The 16,607-nt window shown below is 41.7% G+C and overlaps 1 protein-coding gene across 3 annotated transcripts; it reads left to right on the plus strand.

Moving 5' to 3' along the window:
- The first annotated feature begins 1,198 nt into the window (after positions 1-1,198).
- On the plus strand, positions 1,199-16,317 carry LOC135247459 (protein O-GlcNAcase-like). 3 transcript variants are annotated; one of them, XM_064320934.1, is made up of 16 exons: positions 1,199-1,646; positions 1,942-1,993; positions 3,436-3,533; positions 4,087-4,217; positions 5,152-5,323; positions 5,926-6,024; positions 6,688-6,972; positions 7,864-8,001; positions 9,081-9,370; positions 10,522-10,696; positions 11,299-11,384; positions 12,616-12,702; positions 13,322-13,410; positions 13,607-13,856; positions 14,199-14,337; positions 15,175-16,317. In XM_064320934.1, exons 1-16 carry the CDS (start codon positions 1,550-1,552, stop codon positions 15,309-15,311), a joined length of 2,325 nt encoding a protein of 774 aa, XP_064177004.1. In that variant the 5' UTR covers positions 1,199-1,549; the 3' UTR covers positions 15,312-16,317. The 3 variants fall into 3 exon arrangements, with proteins under 3 accessions (XP_064177004.1, XP_064177003.1, XP_064177005.1); XM_064320933.1 differs by having other exon boundaries at positions 1,200-1,646; positions 7,861-8,001; XM_064320935.1 differs by having other exon boundaries at positions 1,201-1,646; positions 7,861-8,001; positions 13,658-13,856.
- Positions 16,318-16,607: the final 290 nt, after the last annotated feature.

Raw genomic sequence — 16,607 nt, forward strand, 5'->3', positions numbered from 1 at the left:
GCTGGCGTGCAATATGGAAGTTCATCACGGGCCACCCATGTGCAACTACGCTGTCTCGCTGGATAATCTGTACCGGCAGAGCATGATACCAGATTATAGGCCACCTCCACACAATGGATCAAAGTGTTAACAGAATCAGCCACCCGGCAGCCCCAACTGTTGTACGATGATCATGATACTCTACCTGAATTGTGTTTGTAAACATCTGTCTTTAAGTCACCCTTGAAAAGGGCTTTGATAAATTAATAGTCAAGATACTGATGTGACCAAATAATGAGTTATTCTAAGAGTTACTAGCCTACACTCAATGGGGTGGCTCCTGAAGGGATGATGGTACAGCTGTCCACGAAAGAGCTGCTGACGTGGGCATGAAATGATGCCTTTCAACAGTGCCTGTTTAAAGTGGTTTGATGACATTTCTGGACATTTTCATGTGTCAAATACAGTACTTTTAAATGTATTTTCTTACTTCAGATCCAAAGAACTTGTACTTATGAAAAGCCAGTAATAATGAGAACATTATTTTTTGTGTTAGCTGTGTAGGACATCAAACCTATCTAAACATAGAAAATATCCTTCATCACTCACAAGAACTGTTAGGATCAAATTTGAAATATGAAAAATCTTTGGTAATGAAACCCATTAAGGTCTGTCAAGATGGATCGTACACAAATTCCACAGCTTAACATTTTGTAAGACTATCATATTGTAACCTCTCAACTCCATAGGGTCCATTTGTAATTTACCTTTATATCCTGCAGAGAATACATTCTTGTTTGCATTTTGCAAAATTTCTCACCCACATTTGGTTTGTTGTATTAATTTTGGAGAATCTTGAAGAGGTGGAGTTTCCTTCTAGACTATATATTGTTTCCCAGTTTTTGCCTTTTAACATGTGATCTTCACATATTTTAAACGTGTAAACGTGCCTTGTTTTGTACGCCTCCTACACCCTACCGCGCATACAGTCCAGTGCAGCGGCTGTGTGGTTTGTGTACAGATACAAAACCATCGCGTAAATCTCTTATTTTAAAGCGCCGTTTATTTTAACAAATTAAAATAATTGTATGTGTTATGCAAAATACACTAGGAAATTGAGAAAGTATTTCACTTTCACTTCATCAAACAATCACTAATTAGAGAATATAAAATGGTTTATTCCGATCGCAATGGTCTGGAGGCTGACGTGTGCACTAATGAGTCTGCGCAGTCCTTGTAAACAGGAAGAACTAAGTTGAATGGAGGAGTTGCCATAAGGTGTCATGGGACAGTGATCGGTGGTTGCTAAATAGTCACTCACTGACATTGGAACGGTAAATAGTCAGCTTGACGCTTAAGATAACGTTTAATAACCAATCAGAATTATTATTCTTTTCTTTTTTTCAAAAACAGACATGCTCTAGCAAGCACAGTCTCTGCCTATTTTTGTGTAGCCAGGTTTATCACTTACTCGGTATTTACTCTTACAGTTTCATGTAGTAGCTGTGCGTGTATTGTTTAGCGGTAACAGTCTGCGAGTGAGCAAGCAAAGATTTAGAAATCTGAGACTATGGAGACTAGGCGGAGTGAGCGGAAGAGCTCAGGACTGCAGTCGGAGTGCAGCGGCACAGCCGGGAGTAGGACGTTCATCAGCGGGGTGGTTGAGGGTGAGAAAGTCGTTACCAGTTCTTGTGCATGCGACTGTGCGTGTGATGTACAAGTGAAATGTTTGTAGTGTTATGTGTTAAACGATGGTACTACGTATTCTGCACTTATTATATTTATATAGTGTACAAGTTAACATTTGTCTTGAACTTTTTTTTTTTTTCGTCTAGTTTTTAGAATACGTATGGTGTTTAGCCAGGACAGACAGTAATAGTGTAGTGGAAGTGTGGGTGGGTGAAGAGGAGGAGCGTGCATGAACGTGTATCAGGAGCAATTGATTGTCTCTGTCTGGCACAGGTTTCTATGGGCGACCTTGGACTATGGATCAAAGAAAAGACCTTTTCCGGAAGTAAGACAATCCTTTCTTATATGAATATAGTATGCTTTACTGGTGCGATAGGTTGCATCCCAAACTGAGGGAGGATCCTGGAGCCCACAAATATTTAGTTCTGCCCAAAACATCAGAATGGACATTGAAACCTATGTAAAATCAAGGAACTTTTTGTTTTCCCACATTTTTGCAATAAATTCATTGCAGATGCATACCAAAGAAAGTTTCTACTTTGTAACAGGAATATCGCCAGAACCCTATATGTAGAAGGGGGCCAATTTATACTTGCTACTTATTCTGCCTAAAAGCTGAAATTGTTAGTCAATATAAAATCAAAAAAAAATGTGATAGACAAACTGACATATTCTGTCCAAACATGGATTGGAAGGCAGTTTATCTTAATCTTACTGGTGCCAGTCTGCCAGTCAATAACACTGGGCATTGCATGAAATGCGCAACTTACAAGGTTAATGGTATGGCACACACTCCAGCACTTTCTTAAAATTTATTAAATAAAAAGAGCAAAAAGAATTTATTCTGGTGATCCTTTTTAACACAGTTGTTGCCCGGCAATTTCTAATGCCAAACTGTAATGGTAGACACAATCCATCTCCACAACACCATTATCTCATTCATTTAGACTCTCATTCACACTCCTAAATGCACACCAGCGCTTCCTTTCACTCTAATCGTATTAGCTGTGCTGTGCAGTAACTGCAGTAAATGGCTGCACAGGTAGAACAGGCAGATCACGGGTTGCCAGTTAACTGGAAGATTCCCTGCAGTGCCTGAGCGGTGAGGGTGGGTAGTAAAGAACAAATCCCCCTTCCTGAGGGTGATGATGAGGTCAGTTATTAATCTGCTCACAGGACTCGGATATAGTCATCCCTGGCATGGTCAGGATTCAGTCTGATTCATTCACTGTTGGTTACACATTACACCACTGAGGGCCCCTTCCAGTGCAGGGTCTTCCTTACAGCTACAGTTGCCAGATTTAGGCTAGGATTTATATGCTGTGGCACTCAATTCAGTTACTATTACGAAAAATCAATACCTGTTTAAAAATTTAAAACGAAAAAAGGTTAACTTTTCTGTTCTTCATAATACATTTAAAATGTATTAGTTAATGGGAGGCATGCTCAGTGCGCTCTAATTTATACTTCCTGAACATTCGTTCTTGTTATGTTGAGAGCACGGTTCACCTGTGTAATTAAGATGTGTTTATGGCTCAATGTTGTTATAGAGCCATAAACATGGCTCCCATGCCCCCACTCCTAGATAGTAAACTTTGGTCTTGACTTAAAATTAATGAACGAAACGTAATTTTCTATAATAATAATTTACAAATCTTTAATGCTAGTTTGATTAAAGTGCTGTCCTTTTTCTGTCTACTTGCATGTGCTGTAAATGAGCTTTCAGCAGATTAACTTGATTGACACCCAAAATATTGCCTTTTGTAGGGAACAGAAATGGGGATTGAACACATATTTATATGCCCCAAAAGATGACTACAAGCACAGAATGTTTTGGAGGGAGATGTATTCCCCAGAAGAAGCAGGTGAGAAGTGATGTCATAGTGATGTCACAATCACATTCCTAGGAATTCTGACCTGAATATTTCACATGTAATGTCTTGCCACTCTAAAGTACAGCCCATTAGAAATGGCTGGAATATGTCTTTAACTGATTCGCTGCACTATGAAGACATGGCTGAAACATATGCTGGTGCATGTTATTCATGCCGCAGAAAGAAGTGGTTATTTTCTGTTGTCCCTGCGCATTTCTGTACATTTCATTTTTTAATCAGCACTGTGCGCACTGTAATGAGTGCTTCCCAGACACAGGCACTTATAGCCAGGCGCTGTATTCCTTGCGCTAATAAATCATCTTTATTGTTCATTTGCCAAGTTGTACTCCTTTGAGCTCCCCTGTTACATTCACACTTCAAAGGCATTTTGAAATGAGCACATTGCATGTAACGCTGTTTAGAACCCAAAATGAATGCTGTGTTTAGTTTAATTCTGGACAAAATGCTAAGGAAGGGCTGAGTTCTACTGTGCCGGGCATTGATGGATTTTTGGTTTTACCCTGGCTGTTCACTCCCAACGCAGAGCAACTCAGGACCCTCATTGCTGCTGCAAAAGAGTATGGCGTGGATTTCATTTATGCCATCTCCCCTGGGCTGGACATAACCTTCTCAAACCCCAGAGAAGTCAGCACACTGAAGAGGAAGCTGGGTCAGGTATGAACAGCGGGAAAACACACATAAGCTGCAAACAATGGGAATGAAAATTGAAATCCTTTATTAACTTTTTGTTTAACATTCAGGCACACATTCGCATATAGTTCAATGTCTAACTCATTTAAGACATTTTTTGTCAATTCAGGGAATTAATTGGACATTCAATTTATGAATTGAAAAATACCCTTAATGTTGAATGAGGGTGTTGCGATTAGTTAACTGAGTCTCAGTTCATGTCCTGAACAAAATTTGGAACAAAATAACACCAACCCTGGTAATAGGCCATATAGTTGGGTAGATTTGGGTGCTCAGTACAAAGAGCTTGATAACCAATAGTCACTTTTGACATTGGTTAAAAATGGTACGTATTACACACTGAGAAACACTGAGAGACTGGATACAAAGTGCATGCATTTCAGGTGATTTAAGGGGTGTAGGTTACCTATGTTAGAAATTATATTTATTCAAATTATACATTCAAATTATATTTCAGTCTAAAACAGTGGAACTCTTTCTTGTGAAAATACTGAATCATCCAAAGGTGATCCATTACAAGCTAATAGAGACTGAATAAGCCCATTTTAAACTTTTTTGATTTATCCCTTGACTTTGCTCAAATGCTTAATATAGTTTTTTGCACCAGAATCAAATCCTCAGTTTCAGATACTAAAAGAGATTGAATATACCTAAGAGGACGCAATATTATATACTCAGGTATGTTCTTTCCACTGAATATTTTTTTTGACTTCAAAAGGTAGAAAATAAAAGCTTCTTGATAATCCATTTGTCATGTTTTTGAGTGAAATCTCATCACTGGTTTCAGTCATCTTTAGGCTCTGACAGGCCATTTCTGTCTTGTTGCGGTTGTGCATGATGATTGCTCCTTTTGTCAGTGTTGTGTTGTGAGCCTGTGTGCCTTTTTTAAACCCCGCAGGTGTCCGGCTTCGGCTGCCGGTCGTTCGCCCTGCTGTTCGACGACATCGACGCCGACATGTGCGGGGCGGACAGGAAGGTGTTCCCATCCTGCGCCCACGCCCAAGTCTCTCTCACCAACGAAATCTTCCGGCACCTGGGGGAGCCCGAGACGTTTATGATCTGCCCCACAGGTGAATAACTTCAAATAAATCATCAAAATTATGACACAGGTGTGGAAAGTGGGCGGGGGCATTTTTCGTGGATAGTTTGAAGATTCCCTCAAATGTGTCTGTAAATGCTGTACTGTGTAGCGCCAATGCTAATAGCCTGGCTAGTTGAGGAGCATTTTTACAGAAAAAACCTATATTGTGAGCTTGAGAAACGCTACCATAGCGATGTGGTAAACATGAAAACCGTTGTGTATCAGTATGGCAGCAGGACCAGAAATAGACAGCACACCTGAAGAAAACTCCAGGCCCAGAAACCATAAATCCTGAATGAGAGTCTCTTGTGCTTGTTATTGCTACCACAGATACGAGTGTCAAACCTGCAAGAACATTATGTGAAATACCTTTAGCTCATGTGCTGATGCAGAACAACTTATCAACAAAGAGTTGAGCACTTATTTAAGACTTGAGCACTGCTAAAAATGATGGCAATCTTGCCACCTGTAACAGCATGACAACACTTATAGTCAGAAAGTTACCATGTTTTCCATAGACAATAAAAATGATTTTGTTGATTTTATGGTTGATAACCAACCTCTCCATTTGTTTTACTCTCTAAAAATTAGACTACTGTGGGACATTTTGCTCTCCCAGCGTTTCGGAGTCGTCTTACTTGCGAACAGTTGGTGACAATCTCCTCCCAGGCATTGAGGTGCTTTGGACAGGTAAGGACAGAGCAGACTGTGATTATTTCCTGCAGTCAGTCAATAATATTGCAATATAATTTCCTCATGTTTCAGACTAACATATTACTGTATATACTACCATTGATAAGTTTGGAATCGCTGAGAAATGTTTATGTTTTTGAAAGAAACTGATACTTTTATTCATCAAGGTAGCATTAAATTTATTTTAAAAAATACAGTTCAATCTTCACATACGCTTGCAAGCCCCGTTTCCAGAGTGCTTTCCTAGTACCATATTAACGCATTAGCATGAATACTTAAGGATGAGGGAGCAGAGTGTGCTTTCAGAACATTGGAGTACTGGCTGTGGAAAATTGGGGTTTGCAATCATGTAAAGACTGAATTAAAAAACAGTTATTTCAAACAGTAATAGCAATTTGTAACATTATCAATGTCTTGGCTGTATTTTTTTTATCAATTTGATGCTACCTTGGTGAATAAAGGTATCAGTTTTTTTTTTATTACCTAAAACTTTCTCAGTTATTCGGTGAATGGTAGTGTATGTGCAGTGGTCTGATAAGATATTTGAAAAATGCATACTTTCTCGATGAGTGATTTTTCAAGTACATTAAGCCACAAAGGAGTGTCTGGAGCTTTGGTGTGATTTGTCTCTGTCATCCTCTTTTTTTTTTTTTTTGAAAGGGCCCAAAGTTGTGTCAAACAGCATTCCTGTAGAGTCCATCGAGGAGGTGTCTAAAGTTCTGAAGAGGGCCCCAGTTATTTGGGACAACATTCACGCCAATGACTATGACCAGAAGATGATCTTCCTGGGCCCCTACAAGGGCAGGTCCACAGACCTCATCCCCAAGCTGAGGGGGGTCCTGACCAACCCAAACTGCGAGTTTGAGCCCAACTTCGTCGCCATTCATACCCTTTCCACTTGGTGCAAGTCACACGGGAACGGTGCACGGAGAGATGTTGTCATGAGTAAGTGTAGTCATACTGCTCTGTGCTACAGGTCCTAAAATAATGTTAAAGCTTTACTGTGGTGTCTTTACGTTGATATTTCCCTTTCAGTATGGCACCTATGCTTTGTTTTGTTTGTGTAAGACCCCAGACGTTAGTAGAAAAAGGTACAAGGCAGGAGCTGTAAATAATCAGCGTTCTTTATTCTGTTCCTACAACAAGATGCATATCATTGCTCTGAGCATTTATATCATGTCTGTTTACCTTAAGCATTAGCAAATTATAACTCATGATGTTTACTGGTCTCACAAATAAGGTTAATAAGGTTAGATTTATATCTTGTGAGAGAAAAGTCAGGAAGAAGTCTGTCTCTATGCCCAGGTCCTCATCTAAACTGCAACATTAGTTATTATTCATTATAACTATGGATAATATTGATTAGTTATGGTGTTAGTTAATATAATAGTTATGTTAGTAAGAATGCAATACATACAGTGAGCTCCATAATGTTTTGGACAAAGATATATTTTTTCCTTGTTTTGGCTCTGTACTTTGCAATCAAACATTGCACATGTTCTAACCACATTAGAATTTTTTGATTACAATTTTTTTACATTAACATTATGGAGCTCACTACAAGCATGAAGTAATGTGCATGTTCCCCTTTCTCCTCCCTTGCACAAAATCTCAGGTATAATGGTGACCATGAAGGGGTGTTGGGAGAACAAGGCTACCAGTAACTGATTTGGTTGATCCACTCACATGACCACATCAAAATGCTCCAGTTGATTTAAACCAGTGCGCTGCTGTTAATACATGTATGGCTGCACCCTAATTGATGGTGGCAAAGTCCCACCCATCGCTGCCTTGAAGTCGATCTCTCTCTAATGGCGGCCGTTCCTCCACCAGCAGAGGGCGACAGCAGCAGGGACCCGGGGAGGGAGGACGAGGAGGAGGAGCAGGAGGCGGAGGAGCTGTACAGCCCGCGGCAGGCCCTGCGGCTCGCTCTGGCGGAGTGGCTGGAGGAGTTTGGGGAGCCCTACAAGTATGGTGAGAGAGCGGCGCATAATTAAGCGCAGCTGAGCCGTTACCATACGTCACCTTCGCGTGTCTTTAACAATGGATAACGTGGAGCAGGGGAGTTCTTGGTGCAGAACAGGCATCTCTCAGCTTAAGATTTCGGAGAAATTCCACTCACTGGGAACTGTGCGTGGGAATCAGGGTGTGGCAGCACGTGCCTTGTGTACTACGCAGCCAAATATTCACTGTCAGTTAAACTCTGATAGAGGATGTTTAGTCCATTTGGACTTTTATCTATTTGGATATATCTGTTAACGCAGAATGAACTCTGAACATTGTACTGCATATGCACCTGGCTTCTGTGACCATCTCTGAAGACGCATTCCTACCTGGGATGTGAATTCTGGGATATCATTTGCTAGCTTGAAATCAGTCAGAGAATTTGCGGTGAAACTGGTTTAGCCAGTACACAAAAGCCTCATAATTACATGCGGATCAGTGAGCACATGGTATGTTGAAATGAAGCAACCCCATGTGGCTACTGCCACGCTTGTTAAAATTATACCTTTTTGGCCCTGCACTCACCCTGTAGCTTCTGCGTGCATGCGACCAGGTTTTGTGTTAGCCATTTTAGAAGGTTCCCACCGGTCCTTTGAAAATCTTCAAAGTGCTTTTCTTATTTCTGTGGAAAATTCAAGGTGCAACATCCATTTCAAAGTACTTGGGAGTTTGCTCAGAGGATAAAGAGTAGATAAAGGTGCTTAATAATTTATTGGTTTGGTGACTAAAGCAGGCCGTTCAGCCCATAGAGACTCATTATTTTGGCTACAACTGATGAATTATTTAGCACTGTCTCCACCTGGTACTGAACACTCCAAGAGTGCTGCAAAAGAGTAACATCTAGAGTACCTAACTTCCACCTCTACCCATGTAATACCCACCACTCCTACCTTTCTGTTATCCACACCCCCATAACTGCCTCCCCCTTTAAATTACCACTTATACTACCATTTGTAACCTTCCAACTACCTATTCAATTGCCCCTAACTACCACCCCCCAGCAACGCACTGCCCTTTTGTGGAACTTTGGTATGACCGCCTTTTTGCAGGCAAGGGATCGTCGGAAGAGCCCATGGACACAGACAAGACGGGGAGCGGGGAAGGCGTGGCCCCCATGCAGACGGACCAGGAGGCGGGCCCCTACGCACCGGGCCCCGAGGAGCGGCCGCTGTACACGGCCGAGCCCCTCACTCTGGGGGACCTGGCCCTGATGGCCGACCTCTTCTACCTGCCCTATGAGCACGGCCCTCGGGCGGTGGCCATGTTGAAGGAGCTGCACTGGCTGAGGGCCAACAGCGCCGTCCTGGCCCAGGGGCCCGAGGGGGAAGCGGGCGAGAAGGTGAGACCGAGTGCGGAGGCCAGGGCAAGCGACATTCCGCTGGAACCGTGTTAACCTCGGTATTCCTCCATGTTTGTGTGTTCAGAGTGTGTGGGACGTGACCTGTGTGCTGCCAGGTGGCTTGCTGACGAGTAATAGCTGGTTAATTGTTAACTTCTTGTTTGCATGTTTCATTTGGGCATACACAAATGTGGATGAATAGTTTTTTTTTGCAGGACTTACACATTTTAAGCAGATTTAAGCTGAGCCCGTCCCATTCCAAAAAAGGTCTGTTATGTTAACAAGCTTTGCCATGGGCTGTCTGAATTAGAAAAAGAAAGTTTGAGATTTGAGAACAAATGTTTTAAGGTATCCGTTCTCCTTGCCAGTTGTAAAGAGATAATATGACACACACCCAGCAAGGCATAACGGCTTCAGAAACATGCCACGAAACAATAGGAGGATTTTTTTTTGTGTGAACATTTTCTTGGAAAAATATCAGGCCAATCCAGGCAAACAATACATAAACAAAATGGAGGATATGCACTTCTACTTGCAACCATTAGGTGGCGACTTTGATCACTAAAACTTATTCTTCTGAAAAAATGGAAGGATAGGTTATCTTTCAAGTAACTCAAGATGCAACAAAAAAAAGCTTATATAGTATGTGTAGGTATTTTCAGTGGCTGGTAGATTGTAGTAAAATTTTAGGAATGAAAGTGGTCATATTTTGCAGGGTTCAGAAACATTATAATAAAAAAACTGAATAAAATGATGGTTTGTAAGTTCTCTTGAATAGTGGCTACTGTGTGTAGTGTTCTTTACAAGTATGCACATGTACACCTTTGGAGAATAAAGCCCATTGCAGAATAAAGCCAGTGTTTGTGTTAAAGCAGTAAAGAGCTGCTGGGTCCAATGGTTTTTATTGTTACTCACACCACCTGGTTTCTTGGGACAAAACTGATTGTTGATTCTGAGGTGGAAAAAAGAGCCAAAGGACCCTGTGAATTTCTAGCACCAGGGTTGGCCACCCGTACATTAACATGTATAATCCATTATATGACCCTGTATTGCATATATAAACAGTGTCACAGAATCGCGAACAGTCCAGGAACAGCTGTATGCTTTAGTGTTGCTGAGGTGTGCTGATCTGCCCTTATTATCTTTTGCAGGTTGCGGAGTGGCGGTCCAGGGCCAAAAAATTTGTGGACATGTTCAAGGCTGTCGATAAGATGTACACTAGAGTCTGCAACTCGGCCAACAGGAACCTCGTTTACGACCTATACCCCTACATCTTGGAAATAAAGAGCATCACGTCAGTGGCCAAAGAGTTTGTGAACTGGTTAGGTGGGTTCATACAAAGACTTTGCTCTCTGTTTTTCAGTGTGGGTCTTTCTCTTGTGTCCCTTTGAGCCAAAGCTTTGTTTTTTACAATACCCATGATTCCAAGGATTTGGTACATCCTGGTGTCACAGGAGAAATTGCCTTTATTTGTTTTATCATCCTAAAGCGAAGCAGTTTGTTGTCTGGGATGTACATTCCTCGACCTAGTTGTCACTCAGTAAACAGTCTTTAAACTTATGTGATGCAAGTAAGTAGTGATACTTGACACACTAAATGGCATCTACATAAATTCCCTGCCTTTTAACAGCATGGGGAAACTCTCAAATAAATCCATCCCAGTGTCAGTGTCCCTCCCTGTCTGTTTTCTCTAGCTAAGCTAAAGTTATTTTCTTTTCAGTTGACAGTTCACAGTTGATTTCTATTGTCATTATTATTATTCACATACAGTAATACAATTTTTGATATGTAAACAGATTTGGAGCAACAGGAAACAGACACGCCCCCTGTGCTCACCCCTGTTTTCCTTTTAACAGAAAGCTCCCGTTCCTCTTCCTGTGCCCTCTAACCCACCCCTAACCTTTTCCTTTTGGATCTGATCCCCACAGGATCTCACACCACGTCATCCGCACAGTTCTTAGGTGGAGACCAGGAGCCTTTTTCCTTCAAAGGTGGTATAACAGGAGAGTTCCAGGTACTCATTCCAAATTCACTAATTATTATTGACAGAAGCCAAATAAATAAATGAATGAAAGAATGACCTGCCAATTTGATATTTAGATCTGTGACTTTTGTTTTTAGAATGAATCTGAGAGCAGATAGATCATAGATACGTCAACACCCCCCTCATCTCTACCAGAATGGATTAAATGTACTCTTATCAGTGTTGAATGTATTTTATTTAACACTGGGCATTTTGCTTTGCGTTGCTTTAAGTGAATTCCCAAAGGAAATGTTACCTTTGCTCAAATTCTGTTGCTTCACAAGAACAGAACAAGGGTGTGTCTTCACCTCAATTCTTTGCAAGAAGAAATGCAATAAGTGTGCATAACCACACCTTTTCTCTGCTCTGTGAATAGTCATGTGTGTTCATACTAGTTCACCCACAAGTATGGCATTGTGGCATCCGAAGGAAGGCCCTTTTGTTGCGCAGTCACAAGATCTTGTAAAGTAAAACCATGCCCTTTGGTCCCCTCTGAGGGGCAATGTGACGTTGTTCGTCTCTCACCTATTTGCTCCTGGAGACTGTAGACTGGCTTGTGTACAGTACCTCGTTTCTCTGGAAGTTCCAAAATGCTGACAGGGGGGCAGAAAAAGCTTCAAAGGGGGTACTTACTTTGAAGCTTCTCAAACCAAGACTCAAGACTTGTTCTCACCTCAACAAATGTATTTTTTATTAGTGAAATCTTGATTAAATATGAAGCATAGTTTGTTGTCATAGCAACTAGAGCAAAATTGCAGAAAGTGGGTTCTTTCTTTCTTTATTTATCAGTCTGTGGTGTTTCTGTTGTTCACCCAGTTCCTGGTATATACAGTAAAGTAGCACACAGGCACTGAAATACCTGTGTTCAAATATTGAGCCACTGCAACAATGGGGCAGGCCAATAACTGATCTGCATTGGATGGTTTTAAATGGCCGTTTAATACTGGCTGGCTGGCTGAAGAAAGAAACTGGCATGTTCTTGTTCCTCTGAGGTTTATAAGGAGAGAGCTTGGCATCAGCCACCTGCTGGGTTCTTAGAAAACCTCTTTGCTTGTCCCAAATGGGATTTAGCTACTAAAACTGTAACATGTGGAATAGAATACTTTATCCGAATGTGGACATGCAGTGGTAAGAGCCCGGAGGCGATAAAATAAAAAAGCGAATGCTCCTGTGTTGCACTGAAGGTAATAAAATGAACTGTGTTTGTGTCGTTTGCTTACAGCGGATGTTGCCGAACGACGGAGCACATGACCTTTTCCGCCAACCGGCTAAAACATACTCCGTGAGGCCGTACTTACCCATGGACGAGGTTGGTTTGGGGGCTCCTCTTCTTTGCCCTGACAGCATGATTTTTCGTTCACTCATGGGACAAAGCAGTTCTGAAGACATTGAGTCATCACCAAAACCTTTTTGCATTGGAAATTCAATCTGGCCATTCAGAGGCTAATAAGAACACCAATCAAAGGCAACTAACAGAGAATTGGTTGTGGTGATTTAACAGTAAACAGAATTGTGTTCATCATGGAAATTGTAATGCGATTACTCAGACTAAATGGACTAAATGCGTGCGTGTGTGTGTTGCCATGCAGGCATGGACATATATTTTCATTTGAGTTTATGCATTCACAGTCTGTTCTAATGCTTGAATTGTGATATTGAAAAGCTTCAGGGCTCACACCATTGTTGGCAGACATAGAAGTTACCCCCCCCCCCCCCTTCCTCCCCAGCCACAAGGGTAAATCTCTGAGGGGGGTACATATTCCTTGCCTTTTTGAGTGAGCGTCATCCTCTATCTTTGTGTTTGGTTCAGAGAAGGGCTTTGTGTCTCCCCTCACAAAAACTTTCACAGTCCCCCCCCCCCCCCCCACTGTCCATGGAGGTTTTCTACAACTTTTCCTGCGTTTCAAACATGGCTTTCCTCCTTCCAGGCTGCAGTGAATAAGATGAGCAGAGACATGGACAGTGAGGGGGTGGGCAGCCCTGCCTCCCCAGAGAAGCCGTATTCAATGGAAGACAGGTAAGAGTGTGTGACAAACCCTGGTAGAGTCAGTGGAGGATTCTTGTCTAATTTACATTCGTCCTCTCTTGTCTGCTCCCGGATAATTCACTCTCGCTTATCCGGGGTCGATGAATCTCGGCCGTTTTGTGCAAAATCCTGAAACTGATCCAGGGTCAGAATTGTATGTCCATCAGATCATTGTTCCTCTGTGCAGAGTCAGCGTTCCCATAGTACCCCACTGTGATGGCACCGTTTCTCCCTCAAGGCAAACGGAGGGGCCGCTTGGCTTCAGCCCCGACCACGGCTTCATCCTGGAGGATGACGAGGGCATCTGCGGCTATGCTCTGGGAACCGTTCACGCCAAAGCTTTCCTGGGAACGGACAAGACGAGCCGGACCCCAGACGCCCAGGAGAAGCATGGGAAATCTGACTCTCAGAAGGGTGCGTCCAGCAAGGGAACCGAGGTCAGTACCTACCTCATCTATGGGTATATTTCAGCAGACCCGCTATTCACAGTCAGAACAAACCCATTCAGAAAATGGTAAAACAACCCGTATATGGTGGAGCTGCCAGTTTATTATTAAATGGTCCAAAAAAATGATAGACCCTGTTTGTTTACTACTCAAAAGAAATGTACAAAATGCCAACTAACATTGACTGCATTATTACACAGAGACTTAAAAAAGATTTCTTGTCAAATAATTTCCACAAACGGTGACCCCGTCTTCATATTTGGTTTTTGTTTCAGTCTGGATAAGAGTGTCTGATAAATGCTAGTAAAGTAAATTAAAAGTCCTCTTCTGTAGGAAATGATGAGGAACCTTCCAGAAGCATTCCTTGCACGTTTCCCCAGCCTGATCAAAGCGCAGATCCACACCAAGGTCACGGAAACCAGCGTGGCAAAGAGAATGATGGGATGCCTGCTCTCTTTGCTAAAATCCAGTGGTAGGTGACAGGTGGGGTGTGCTAACTTATGTGGGGATACATTGAAAGGTGCCAGCCTACCCCCCCCCCCCCCCAAAACCAGTCCAGGCTCCAAGACCTCTCGTGTTTGTCACTGAGCGCTCCACAGACAGCTTGCTAGGAAATGTGATTGTGCTGCATGGCCGTGAATGTGTAAGAGGAACACTTTGAACCGCTGAACCCTGGAAGGGGCTGGCGCCGTCTGATCCGCGTGGGTGGTCTGGTCTCGCCCCCGCGGGCCCTGCTCGCCGCTCCGATGTGGTCTGCCGAAAATGAGAAAACTTGAAAGGCTTTTTGTGTTTTTTCCTCTTTAAAGTAGAAGTGCTACGTGTAGCTAGTCTGGCAGCAGTAGTACTGGTTACACCAGTAACCGTAGTAAAATTCCTGTTTGTATTCTATCTTTGTCTCGCATCAGTCACTGTTGCTTTTAATGTAGAACAGACCTTGTTAATATCACAGTCTAAAGGACATTTTATGTCTTTTACTTCATAGCCCATTAAAATTTCCATGGGTGAAAAGTCCATTCCTTGAGATTCTCTCACAAAGATCTGAAAATAGCCCACACAGCACAATTTTTTTTTTATTGTTGCATGTACTTCTGTGCTTATGTGTTAACAAGGTTTCTCTTGTTGGTGTGCTAGCTGTGAAGTTTCTTTACAAGCTATGAAGCGTCTGTTTCTGAGAGAGAGCAAATTGTAAGACCTGTAGCATAAGCAGTGGTGGAGGCACTAGTTCTCCGTGCGAAGCTCACTGAGTTGAGCATCTGTATTGTAAGTAGATTATCTGTGCTCTTTCTCTCCCTCTCTTTTGTTTGCACAGGCTCGCAAGGTGCTTTCTGTACAGTGAAGCAGAGCGATACAAGGATGCTGGACCTATACAGAGCACTGGGCCACTTTGAAGAGGTGAAAGTAGAAGGAATCCAAAATGATGTGATGATAATGGGAAGGAGCCTGTGATGGTATAAACGCACACATGGAAAATAAGAGATGTTGATCTGTGGTTTAAATGGAAGAAAATAATTTCTAAAAAAAAGTGCTCAAATTACTACAGGCTGTGTGCGGTGTTGAAGAAAAGCTCAAGAACAACTCAGGGAGGGAAAACAAAATGGCTGCTTAAATTTTACGATGCTTTGTTAATTTGTGGTCCACATTAATGGGTCCAGATTGCACATTGAGGAGAAAAGCTCGCACATGCATTTAGCCTTCTAAGCTGTCATTATGTGAAACAGCAGATGCTGAATACATGAGAAACTTACTGTAATGCTAGATGTAATCCTTCATCTGGATGCTTTTGAATAAACAGAGAACACATATTACACATCAGCACTATACAGTATGTAAGATAAAAAATAAGTCAGTGAAAGTGATCTGCAAGGGTAAGTAGGACTGAAATATTCAAAAAACAATAAACAACAGTGAGAAAGATGACTGACCAAACATATTTAATTTGAGTTGAAAAACAGTGCAGATATCTCTCTGCATCATTACATAGCAATTCTCCCCCTCGTACAGGCAGAGTGCTCATATTAATTACAATGAATATATATTTCATTCAAGTTTAAGTTCTTCTTAAAATTTTGCTAGATTTATTTTTGTAAGAGGAATAAACATGAGTGAAATGTGCATTTGTGCATTTCTTGGTTTATGAACACCTAGCTATTTTCTCCTGTCTTGTCCTCGACTTAATTTTTCTTTTCTGTATCAGGGTCCTTTCAAAATTTCTCTGTGAAGAGCAATGTGCACTAAAATGACTCATGAATATTATTGATAATTAAGTGGGGATAGGTTGTGTACGCACTGTGCACAGCACAGATTGTTTATATTTGAATACTTCTATGCAGGGGATTAACACTGATGAGGCAAAACATTATTGTCTGTTTCATTGGCCTACTTGATATTTATGTGGATGTTAAAATAAAATAATCTGTTTTGGAGATGTTTTATTAAAATTAGCTCAATCAAAGTGTTGTTGGTGGTTTCTTTTTTCATTCTATCAGTGTGACCACCATTATCCCTGGTGTATGTTTTAAGTTATTTCACTAAGAAGTCATATCTTGTTTCTCAAGCAGTTACTGCCACAGCAACCATCGATGGAAACTCGATTCAGAATCACTGAAATTATTCTTGCAAACATGTCATTCATTATGCGGTGCCATAACGATGAACAAGGGCAAATTGTGCTGTTTACTCATAGTCAGAATAATGTTTTATTTATGATATAGGCCTAGGCCGAGGTCTGTTTCACGGCAGAAT

The sequence above is a fragment of the Anguilla rostrata genome, chromosome 2 (assembly GCF_018555375.3).
Source record: "Anguilla rostrata isolate EN2019 chromosome 2, ASM1855537v3, whole genome shotgun sequence".
In the NCBI taxonomy this organism is placed as follows: Eukaryota; Metazoa; Chordata; class Actinopteri; order Anguilliformes; family Anguillidae; genus Anguilla; species Anguilla rostrata.